This window comes from Camelus ferus, chromosome 15 (genome assembly GCF_009834535.1).
Source record: "Camelus ferus isolate YT-003-E chromosome 15, BCGSAC_Cfer_1.0, whole genome shotgun sequence".
In the NCBI taxonomy this organism is placed as follows: domain Eukaryota; kingdom Metazoa; phylum Chordata; class Mammalia; order Artiodactyla; family Camelidae; genus Camelus; species Camelus ferus.
In genome coordinates this window covers 34029332-34041919 of record NC_045710.1, presented here as the reverse complement: position 1 = coordinate 34041919, position 12588 = coordinate 34029332, and the positions used below count along the sequence as shown (strand labels likewise).

General features: G+C 37.9%; 1 protein-coding gene across 1 annotated transcript; it reads right to left on the bottom strand.

Moving 5' to 3' along the window:
* Nucleotides 1-360: 360 nt before the first annotated feature.
* On the bottom strand, nucleotides 361-11197 carry EPCAM (epithelial cell adhesion molecule). The gene is made up of 9 exons (XM_032497481.1): nucleotides 10824-11197; nucleotides 8501-8608; nucleotides 7984-8224; nucleotides 6918-6983; nucleotides 5784-5847; nucleotides 4853-4954; nucleotides 3917-4117; nucleotides 2196-2240; nucleotides 361-830 (listed from the first exon to the last, which is right to left on the bottom strand). The coding sequence occupies exons 1-9, from the start codon at nucleotides 10897-10899 to the stop codon at nucleotides 789-791; spliced, it is 945 nt and encodes a 314-aa protein (XP_032353372.1). The 5' UTR covers nucleotides 10900-11197; the 3' UTR covers nucleotides 361-788.
* Between the last annotated feature and the right edge of the window lie 1391 nt (nucleotides 11198-12588).

Below are 12588 nucleotides of genomic sequence, written 5' to 3'. Positions count from 1 at the left end.
ATATAAAATATGTTTGTACCATAATTAATCATTATGTAAGATGTTGAAAATCTGGTGCTTCTAATTCAACTAACCATGCAATTCATGGTTCACAACCTTCTCCATCAGTTCTGCCGCAAGGTATTAAGAGTCTGCCAAAAGGCCAATGTGTCTAAAATAGAACCTTAGATGTATTTAGAATAAAATTGTTTGTTTTTTCTGTGTAGAAGTTATACAACACAGGTTATACATTTTAGACTGAATGTACATTGTAAGGACTCATGCAAATCATAATTTGTAGCTAGCATTCAGAACATTTCTTAACCTATTATCTTATGTGTATACTATGAAATTTGATTCAATATAATTCCAATAAAGTTGGGAACCTCATTTTTTGAGTGTTTTATTATAGTTTATTAAAAAAAAGTTTTTATTTACAAGACTCAAAGTAAACAGAAAGGCAGCTATTTAATCACAAGTGGCCCAGACAGTAGTTATTCAGACTCTACTGTGGAAGTATACTTAATGCATACCCCTCAATGTTAGGCATAAATAACTTAAACTATCCAGTCCAAGTTCTGGGTTTTATATAGATCTCCATATATATGACACCTGTGGTCAAATTTTAAGATTGGTAAAGTCAATTTGAAGCTGCTTATATCTTGAGTATAGGTTTCACTATTACAAATATATGATGTTAACTAACAAAATAGTCCTCAAAGATCTTCTCTTTGCCCCATGCTTATACGCTTGTAATCTGAGTCTGTTTGCTAATCTCCCTTCTTGTAGTTACTCTTCAAATTACAGTGTTATGCATTGAGTTCCCTGTGCATCTCACCCATCTCCTTTATCTGAAATAGAAGGAAAAAGAAAATTTTAAATAATCTTCCAATCTTTTGTTCATTCTGAAAATAACTTTAAAAAACAAAGAGGAAAGCAAGATAATTCTCTTCCACGTTCATGAGTTATTTAAGTTCTGGGGTTTTTTTAAAGGTATATTACAAGGAAGCACACATTGAGTGCATGATCCAAATTGCTATTTAGAGATAAGAAGGCCAAAGTGACAGGGGGAAGTAGCAAGCAAGCTAGATCTTTAAGAATGGGTAAGATTTTTATTGCAAGTATACCATTTGTACATCTAGGAAGAACTAATTAATCTTCTGTTATCAATCTTTTATTTTACAGGTGAGGAAACTGAAGTTTAGAATTAGGTCATTTGTCTCAGATTACACAACTAGTTACAGGCAGAACTGAGACAAGGTGACAACTACTACAGCTGGCAAACATCTTGCTATGTGGCAAGCATGGGACCACTTCACAGATTACTTTGTTTAATCCTTACATTGGGTCTATACTACTATTCCCATTTTACAGATAAGGAAACATGCAGGCTTAAAGGAAGTTAAAAAACTTGCCTAGCTAACAGAGTGGTCAGACCCAGGTCTGTATTCCCCTTAACCACAACACTACACTTTCATTCTAACTTTCTGCAGTGATTCAGTTCAAGGATGGTCCACCCCCTAGACCTGTGGTCACCAAACCAGGTAAGCCAGATGATCGAGTATGGTATAGGGAGAAAATGTTAGAACCTTCTAGTTCCATTGGATTTTTTTCAATATTCTTTTACATTTTATATAGCATATATACAATTGCAAATAACTGTATAAATATAGAAAAATTGGTGGGGATACTGAAAAAGTTATTGATAGGGCTCAGAGACAAGTATGTTCATATCCAATTCCAAGTGACTGAAACATACCAACAGTCTCACACTTCATTTCCATACTAGTGTAACATGACTAGTTAGTAGGCAACAGATTTACCTGGATTTAAGTTAAGCTCATTTTTAATGATTATTATTTCACTGACATAGAGATAGTCATTATATCAGGTCATTAGTCACACTGACTTTCTCTAATGTAAATCCACCAGAGTATGCCTCTGAGTCTACTAAATGTTGGTTCTTTGTGCAATAAAAATCATAGGCTTCCTATCCCACTGAGGCAGAATTCAATATAATCTGGGCTGCTATGAAACTCATGCATGAGAATTTAGGTAAGGGCATACTGTGAGACTGTCCCTAAGGCCCTGAGGACTATACTATAATGTAATTGACTATACTCAAATGTAATTGAGACCCGTCAGTGTCTGGAAGGTACCAGATTATTAGGAGTAAGAGACTGAACAAAGACCTTTCAATTAAATAATCCACCTACCTCAGCTTTCTCATACTTTGCCATTCTTTTCTTTCTGGAAATAACCTAAATGGAAGAAAAATGATTAGTAATTGAGGACTGCTACCCAAACAAAAAGTTAGTCTAAACTGACACACATGCTTTTAACAGACATAATTCTGATCAGAACAAATTTAATTTTAAAGTCTACCCATAGCCATTGTTTCTTAAATGCACCAAGAAAACAATGAATAATCCATAGTGAAATTTAACAACCTAGTATGCATTCTTCCACATCTTATTCCACCCTAATACAAATATATAAACATATGCATATAAATTTGGGGGGGTCTGAGAAAATGAGATCATCCAATGTCATTTCTGTCTTTGCACAGCCTGTATCAACATCACAGGAATCCTTCCAGACCAAAAGCTGTAGATTGAACTCCTTCTTGTTAATAGTCACTTTATTCCATAGCATGGATACCTTAGTTTACTCAACCATTCTTTTCTGGATGTACACTCAGGTTGTTTCCAGATTCACCCCTAGTAGCAATGTTGCGATACGTGACTTTGACCATGCTTCCTTATTACTTATGCTTTCATTTCTACCCAACAATTAGATTTCTATGATTAACTCTTCATGTTTATTTGCCATCTGGAATTCCTTTCATATTGTCTATTTATACCCGTTATCATTGTTTCTTTAGTTTCTTCATCAGTTAGTTTGTAAGAACTCTTTATATATTATGCATAATAACATTTTTGTTTCATGCACAGTGAATATTTCCTGCAGCCTATCACTGAGATTTTTTTCACTTTAAAGTATCTCTGCCATACAAAATATTTAATTTCAGTGAAGTCAAATATGTATTTCTTCCTTCATGGATTCCAGATTTCTTGCCTTAAGTGATTTCTTTTACCACAAGGTTGTACAAACATATCTTAAAATTAATTCTGAGACTTACTTTTTTTTTTTTTAACATTTGAATTATAATCCATCTAGAATTTGTGTCTTAACATGAGTTCACTGCCCAACTGCTTTCACATTGCTGTGTTCCAGAATGTGCCATCCACACAACTGAGTAATACGGCCAGCTCTGGTGGGATGAAACAGGAATTCAACTTTTGTTTTCTTCCAGATGGATGGCCAAGTGTGGTAATTCCACTGAACTGAAAATGTAAGTTCTCATATAACCTCTAGTCTATTTCTGAATTCTGTTGTGCTACTAAGATTTCCGATGCTGAAGCATGCTTACATATCTAAAATAAACTTTGCTTGTTCAGGCGATATAGCCTTCTTCTGAAGCACTGCTACATTCAATTTACTCATCTTTTATTTAGAACCGTGGCTCATATTTATCCCTTTTAATTCTTTTTTGTGCCAACCTTAATTTGTGTTCTGTTGTTTCATCTCACTGAATGGCTTGGAAGTCCAGGTGTTTTGCACCAATCCTGGCAAGTGTTGAACTGTGTGCAGTGAGAACAACTGAAGGGCATGTGCTATTTGATGGCAACGTAACTGACCTGTGAGGTGCCCCACTACAACCTTTTCTCAGATCAGTAACCTTTCTTGCTTCATAAAGTGACTATTTTATAAAAGGGGCCCAGAAATGCAATAGATTCATTCAATTAAAAGAATTATAAAAAAAAAGATTTTGCTTCATTAATATGTTTTGGAACATGGTTGTGGCTTTTTCATGTTACCATTTTTTCTTGAAAGAAAAAACTCTTAGATGAAATTTTACTTGTCCTATACTCACCAGCACCACAATTCCGGCAATAATTGCTATTGCCACAACCACAATGACAGCAATAATACCAGCTTGTAGACCCTGCATTGAAAATTCAGGTGGTTTTTCATCAACATAGTAAATTGAAGTTCGACCAGGATCCAGATCCAGTAGTTCCCCATTTACTTTCAGGTCCATCCTTTTGGAATAAAACAAGGATTCATCTTTAACCTGTATTGAGAAGGAGAAAAGCAATTTAAAACCTACCATGGCCACACAGAATTACATGCCAACTATATACCAAAAGAACTGTTGCCAAAAATCTTTCTGGTTTTGGTGATAAACAATCTCATTCATTGAAATACACAAAAAACACTTTATTACAGGAAAATTTTAAACATATACAAAAGTAGGAAGAATAGTATAATGAAGTCCCACGTACTCATTACACAGATTCAATAATATAAACACATGGCCAACCTTATTTTATCTATTGTTTCTTTTATCCTTCCTCTCCACCCCCATCCTCCTCCTGGGTCAAAGTGAATCCCAGAATTCATCAGAAAATAGCTCACTATAGTATATTAAAAGTTTAAACAAACATTAATCATACCAGTTACAGAGCATTTCTTATACAATCTCTTGTTCATGGAAATTGTAACGGGAAGGCTATACCTACAAACTACGTAACTGCCAAGGAGGTAGTAAGAACCATAGAGAGAAGATATTCTTGGCAGAACAATTTGATAAAAAGACATAAATGTACAATAAGCAGCAAAGCTGTGTTAAGAATGGCGCATGACCAGGGAGGACAAAATTAACTACAGCATGAGAATCACTTGGAGAATAGTTACTCATATGGTTGATCTGTAAGTACAGAAATTGATGAAAGATCTTGACTCCACTGAGGCAGGATAGACATTACATTTCTAAACATAAGAATAAAATGAGGAAAATTATACTCACATCTTTTTCAAAATAGTAAGCCACATCAGCTATGTCTACATCATTCTGAGTTTTCTGAGAAGAATTCTGTACTAGATCAATAGTGATAACATCATTCTCATACTGAGGGAAAAATTGAAAAACATAAATTAATATTACTATAACCCAACTGTATGAAAATATCATTGTTCAATATTCAGAATATTCAGTGTTTGATTTTCTGTAATCTGTATGGGTTGGTGTCCATTAGTAGATAATTGAATTTATCACCAATAATTTAAAAGGGAGGTTTTTTTTAAAAAACCTGTCAAAGGTAATTAAAACAGCAATGCAATCAAAGATAATTACAATTCTTTTTCAAAGGAGAATTTTCTTTTCCTAAGAGGATTTTAAACAAGATATTAAAGTAGCTTATTTGGTTATAACTACTTTAATACTAAAATGCTAAAGAAATGCAATCCAAAATGCAGTAGCATTTACCATATTTTGCTTTTAGGGAGGAAAAAAGTATATCCCTTCCAAAAAGTCTTAAAAAGTGACATCAATTTTCTGCCTTGAAAGAGTTCCATCATACTATTCAAGCATTTTTCAACCAGAGTTGGGAGAGTTAAGGATTAACTGGCTAGACTAACTCCTAAAACTTGAGAAAATAGTACTAAGCAGCATCCTAAAGTAAGTATTGCCAAAAGCAATCACAGAGGTTCTCCAGGGTAAGAAGACTGGCATGTGTTGGTGATACTAGGAGACACTCTAAGGGTAGGCTGAGGTTTTCAAAGACTATGGCAGGAAAGCACTAACAGGCGATTTGTAGAATTAAGTGCCCAAGGCTTAAACTGTTACTCAAATGCGGTTTAACCATTATCAAAAATCATATCCAATCAACTGTCTGTTAAAGCTCATTTAACAAAGAAACAATAACAACAAAAAAACCTAACACAAACAAAAAACTTACCAGAATATTTGTGATATATTTTGGATCCAGCTGATAACGACTTGTGATTACCTCTTTGAGTGCACTGTAAATAATTTAAAAATCTGCTTTAAAAAAAAGTGTCTGTCCTACACAACATTAAGAAGCACTTTTTTTAACTAAGCACATAGCTCAAGGTCTAGAATTGTCATTAACCAAGCATAAAAAAATGTTATGCCATTTTGCAACTATCATTGTAATAATTGATGCAAAAACTGTTGCATTCTAGTTTGATTAGAAATGGGTATTCACACAGTATCCAAGTATCTGCCCACAGATTACATTTATTAATTACAAAGAGGAAAACAGTATCTCTACAGTGGAGAAATCTGGTAGACCCCACCCTGACCAGTTAACATCACTAGTGAAGGGGCAGGCTGACGTCATATGCCTCCCAATGTAAAGGACTAGGACAGACACAGATAGGTAATAAGTAGTTTTACTGTCAAAAATGCATTACCTGTATTTAATTATGAGGGAATACCAGAAAAATCCAAAATCGAGGGACATTCTATAACATAACTTGCCCATATTCCTCAAAAATATCAAGGTCGTGGTTTATCAATCAAATACTAATAAAAATTTCAAATTTTATTGGAAAAAAAAATCAATGTTATGAAAGATAAAGAAAGGCCAAAGCAGTGTTCCATATTTATAGAGACAGAACAATCATAATAACTAATGCAAGATCTTAGGTTGGGTCCTGAGTCAGAGGGGAAAAAACAGCCAGAGGACATTGGGGAAACTGTAACAATACAGTGCAATGTAAATTTCCTGAATTTGACCACTGTACAGTGGTTATGTAAGAGAATGCCTTTTGTTCCTAGGAAGATACACCACAACATTTAGGGGTCAAGATACATGACATTTAGAATTTCCTCTCAAAAGGTTCTGGGAAAAAATATTTATACGTGCTCAGATAGATGCAGAATCTGTCTGTTCATTGGTGAATCTGAGTGAAGAATACTGCAGGAATCTGAACAACTCTTGCACATCTATTTTTTTTTTAAGTTTATTATTTATAATATCTTACTTTTCAGAAATATTAAAAAGCATTGAGACTTAGTTTAGTTTGAGTACCAACTGTGCAAATATAATGCATTTAATAGCACTTACGTTTGCAAACTTTGAACATCATAAGGTTTTTCTCTTGCTTTGTGTTTTAGTTCAATGATGATCCAGCTATAAAGTAAAAAGACAGTATTGATTGACCATAACAACTCAGTCTTTTAAATTATTTTTGTTATAAGCTAATGTCTTTGACACGTTGTAAAATGACTATAACTCAATAAAAAAGTTAAAAAAAAAAAAAAAAAGATCAAAATGAAAAAAAAAAACAAAAAAACCGAAACCTCCCTTGTATAACTTTTGGGGGGAAAAAAATAAGCTAATGCCAAAATTCCCAAGGGGAATTATAGGAGAATTAACAAAAATCTATCTATACATGAGATACGCCCTTCATTTCTTCCTTGGCCCTCACACATCATAAAGAACTCATCCTAACAAGGACCTTCTGACTTCTGGCCATTATACTCAGGATTACACACGCTAACGCTTAGCTCGTCATGTTGGGCCATGTCCAAGTGAAGAGACAAAAAGGCACCGAGAGAAACATAAAAGTGACCATGAGGCTCCAGAAGACAGAAGTGGAAAGAGTGCCTGCCTTGGTTTTGATAACTTTCTAGTTTCTAGTCCCTTGCAATAAAATCTTTTTGGCTTAAGCTAGCTGGAGTGTATTTCTGTTCCTCTTCATTACATAATCCCTACAACAACCATATCTTGCTTTAAAACACAATACATGAGCAAATATATAAATAGCTTAAATCATTCATATGCTTTTGACATTAATTCAGCTTTAAAATACTGAACAGTGTGAAGTAAAAATATAAAAGGAAAATTATGTTTGGTATACTACCACAAGAAAAAAAAATAAGAAAACATACATTGCTAGTAAATTCACAAAAGATCTCTGGAAAGTTATGGAATAAACTGGTGACATCAGTTCTGCAGAAGTAAACTGGGTAGCTGGGGGATTGAGACAGGATGGGGTACTTTCACTGTCTACCTTTTTCTATCTTTTTGAAGTCTAAACCACAAAATCATGTTACATATTCAAAACTAAATTTGATTAAAGCAATCTGGAAAGCCTGAAAAGAAGTAACATATGGGCAGCCCAACTCACTAGGTCCTCACTCGCTCGGAGCAGGATATTTCACTGTCCTTATCGGTTCTTCTGACCCCGGCAGTGTTCACACACCAGCACGTGGAGGTGCCATTGCACTGCTTGGCTTTAAAGAGCCCCTTCTCATCACAGTCGGGATTGTAGAGACCGTCATTATTCTGGATAGCACCCTCTGGTTTCTCTCTTCTCCCATCCTTTGAGCCAGTCATTTCTGCCTTCATCACCAGACATTTGGTAGCCACTGAAAAGAAAGGTTAATGTCAAACTGAAAAATAACTGCAGTTTTACACTTAAGGGGAAAAAAAATTAATTTACTCCACACTCCCAGGGCAAAAGATTAATTGTAGACTTACAAGTTCCCCTGTTTACTTTCTAAATCATAAGAAGCTTCAGATGAGATAATTTTGACAAAATAACACAATTTAGATTTGAGCCAATAAGACACTTCCCAGCTTAAGACACATCAATTAGTGTAAATTAAAATAAAACTTAAAGGCAATGAGAATATTCTACTTACATTTTGAGCAAATGACGGAATTTTGTGTACCAAGTGAAGTACACTGGCACTGACCATACGCGTTCAAAGAGCAGTTTGTGGTCAGTTTGTAGTTTTCACATACACATTCTGGGGGGAAAAAAAATCCACTTTACAAATGAGGATCCAACTCTCAACTCTGATCTCCCAGCTAAATTATGTTCTGACAATAATGCCTAAGTTACAGGGACACGTAGCCTTAAGATGTAGTCCTAAATGTTCTATGCTTTAGCTATAATTTGAGTGACTGACACTAGGCTAGTTTGTGTATATTATACAGCCTAATTTGCATGCATCCCCGTTTTTATTTTTTAAACCAAGAATAAAAACTCCCAACAGCAGATTCAGCTTTGCCTTCATCATACTCCCAGACTCAGCTTTTTCCCTCCCCCATCCTGCTAGATAAACAGTTGCCTGTCAGTCAGGAACTCTTTCCCCCAAAATCAACAATTCCAATTTTAGGATCTGTGAATAACTCACACTCCCTCCCTCTTCCCACCACATTTTCTTAGTAAGTGATGCTTGCTTTGGTGTTTAATGGGAACATATTCAACCTTTGGACAATTTCATATCTTAGAAAACTATACTTTCAATTGAATTTGAAGGCACCTCTGTATGTGAGTTTCCCAACTAAATTAAATCCTAGTACCTGATTTCAAAAGTGCTATTAAGCAGCCCATCCTGGGTACTGATGTCAGTTTAACAGTTATATCTTTGACTATCTCAAAAGTTCATTTTAACTTCAAATTGGCAAATCCACCTAATTTCTTTTGTCTAGCCAAGAGAGTGCAATCACTAAAAACAAAAACTAGTTATGACAGACCAAAGAATTTTTATACTGATCTTTCATATCCCAAGTTGGCTTTCACTTTTCCCTGTTTATTATAATCAGTATGAACCACCTATATAATCTGTCCAGTGCTATATTCAGTATTGGAGTCACAAAAGGAGAAAGTATGGTGGCTGTCCTCAAGGAGTTAAAATCTTATGTAGCACTATGCTATATCCACTCAAGAGCACAATGTGAAATTTAAAACACACCAATCAGGTACAGACTTTCTGAACATACTCCTGGAGCAGCTATCATCACTTTAAAGCAATTTAAGTTTAAGTATTTAGCCTCACACTGAAGCTGAAAAAAAAAACAAAACTGAGTTCCTTAAACTGCGTTATTTTTAAAGTGTAATGACTGTTGGTGGGGGTATAAAAAGCCTTTCCATAAAGCTTTGGCTAACTGATTTTCACTTCTAGCCACCACCTTACAAATAAACGAAGAGAGGGCAGCCAAGATGTTTATTCCAGAGTATGAAAAATTGGAATCAAACTACACATCCAACATTTGCACAAGGATGCAACCTTCCACGCTGTAGGTTACTCTGCACCATTTAAAACGTACTTTCGAGGGGAGGGTATAGCTCAGCGTTAGAGTGCGTGCTTAGCATACACGAGGTCCTGGGTTCAATCCCCAGTACCAACAGTTAGATAAATAAATAAACCTAATCCCCGCCCCCGCCAAAAATAAATTAATAAATAAGTCGTGCTTTTTAAGACTACAGAAAATGTAAAACTCTGGATGTTAAGGTGGGGGTGTAAAAAAATCAAGACATAAAACTGTGTGTTTAGGTTTAGGGAAATGTTTAGAGGAATGTCTAAAAGAAAAATATATCCATTTAAAAAATTTTTTTGTCTCTCCCTTCCCCTAAATACATCCAATTATTAATTACGGGATTCTTTTGAAGTAGTGGCTTTTTGTGTGTGTGTGTGTCTTTACGACTATCAATATATTTGGGTTCCCTACAATAAACTTGGCATTACTTACATGATGGTCCTCAAAGGGAAAACATCCACACACCGCGCAGTGAAGGGAGGGCCCCCTCCCGCGCACAGGTGCGTAGCAGCCCCGGAGGCCTCGCCGCAGCCACCTGTCCCCGCCCGAGACCACATCCGGGGCCTGCCGCAGGTGCCCGAGGAGAGGCGGGGCCGCAGGTCGCCGTAGCAAATTCTCCTCCAGTCCCCCGCAGGTTTCCGCCGGCCCGAAACCGCAAGTACTCACGGCCAGAGAAGGTGGGCGTACCGAGGCCACTGTGTTCCCTGACTGCCCCTCCGCCCCTCCCTCGGGCCATTTCCCAAGAGAGGTGGGCAAAGCGCCAAGTGAGGCTGCTCCCTCCGGCCCGCGCAAGTGGGCGCCTTCCCGCCGCCTCCTGCAGAGGGCCTGGGCTGGGGATCCCCGCGCCGTCCGTCTCCCGGCGGGAAAGCGCAACCACTCCCAGCTCCGTCCAACCCAACCCACAATTCTGCTCCTCACCTTCTTCGGCCGCGGCCACCGCTGCCGTCGCTGCCGCGAGCAGGAGCCCGAACGCGAGGACCTGGGGGGGCGCCATGCTGCGCGCGCGTCGAGGACGAGGGCGCGAGGGGCGCGAGGGGCGCGAGGCAGGCCGGGGGCTCGCGGGAGGACAGAAGGACGGAGAAGGGCGCCGGGAGTAGGCTGAGGGACAGGCGGCGCGAGGCTTGAGATGGGAGGGTCGGTGTCGGGAAGACGGCGGCGAGGTGCCTCGGCGCCCAAAGGCCTAGCGGACGGTGCGAGCTGGCCGACGGGCTGCGCGCTATGGACGCGCGGCGGGGCGGAGCAGACCTGCCGGACCTGGCGGCCCCGCCTCCCGGCCCCTGCCCACCGCCGCTCACCTTTGAGTGACTCCCGGCGGTGAGTCACCGCCCCGGGGGCGGAGGGGAGGGAGCAGTCTCCCCTCCCCAACTCCCGGAGCGGCCGTTGGGGAGCCATCCGCTCCCCAGGTGTGCGCCAAGCCCGCCCGCCCCGCGCAGCCGCCAGGTGCTTCCTCCTGCGGCGGCTGGAGGGGGCGGGAAGGGTGGTGGACCACGACAGCTGGTTGGGACCCTTTGTGGTCACGGAGAAAGTTTGAAAATACTGAAACCTGTGTTTTACTCAGAGGGAGTACGACTCTGAAACGTGGAGTAAATAAGGCCTGAAGGAAAAGAGTGAGGGAGGGGGATGGGAAGAGAAAGGTGGAAGGTAAAATGTAATACAAAGAGAAGCGGGAGAACCCGTCCCAACCACAATAAAAAAAGAACTTTGAGCTTTACCTGGCCGTTTAATTGTACTCCTTTGAAACTAGAATAAAAAGAAAAGAAAAAAGAAAAAGAAAGAAAGAAAGAAGGAAAGAAAGTCTTCCTAGCTCTCGGGATGGCACATTCGTGTGTTCTTTATAATTAGTCTCAATAATCTTTTCCCTTTCTTATAAACATTTTTAACACTTGAAGGTATAAGAAAAAGTGTTTTCGTAGAGCGAAATGCTGGGAACTGAGATTATTCCAGTTTTGATTAATATTAGAGAACATTGTTGATGAATCCTTCGAAAATATAGGAAGGTAGAAACAAAGGACAATAATCTGTTTAAGAGCAAATGAATTCAAATTGCAAACGCTGTTGTTACATTCTTAAAATAATTGTAATAACTTGAAGCTTTAAAATATTAAAATATTAAGTGTTTTTCATATTATTTTGGCTGGCTCTAGTATCATTATAACCTGTTTTTAAAAGTCTTTCTGCTTAAATCATCGGATAAAGACTTCAAAAGAGGACAAGTGAAAAAGCAATTTAAAGATTCAACTAGATTTGATTAATTTTTACAAATAGATATCAGGTCAAACATTATTCTTTTATTGAGCAATAATTTAAATGTGTTGTACTTACCTATGGTCAGTTGATTAATGCAAATAATCACATTGTTACAGTAAATACCAGCATAATGTGAATTTTACTTGGACATTAAATAAGCTATTTAACTATTTGATTTTTGACATCTTAAGGAAATCCTATCAGTGTTTTAAATCTGTAAATCTGAGCTAGACCTAATTTTGGAACTTTGTGATCTGTTCCAAAACTTCTCTAAGTGAGAAGAGTAGCACTATCAAATCAGGAACAATTAACCAGATTTTTGTTATCTTCTGCATTTTGGATGTTTTTCAGGAAGTTGCACACTGCCAGCCCCCAGATTATACATACTTTTCCCAAGAATTACCTAATTGGTTATTGTGGCTTTATTTGCAAAGTG

What these genes read in the sequence shown, in the direction of transcription:
- EPCAM (XM_032497481.1), bottom strand. Translation starts at nt 10,899, where the DNA reads ATGGCGCCCCCCCAGGTCCTCGCGTTCGGGCTCCTGCTCGCGGCAGCG. An exon ending in AATATATCACAAATATTCTG is followed by an intron (nt 4,955 to 5,783) that starts GTAAGTTTTTTG and finishes TTTTTCCCTCAG; the next exon opens with TATGAGAATGATGTTATCAC. An exon ending in TTGCCGGAATTGTGGTGCTG is followed by an intron (nt 2,241 to 3,916) that starts GTGAGTATAGGA and finishes TCTTCCATTTAG; the next exon opens with GTTATTTCCAGAAAGAAAAG.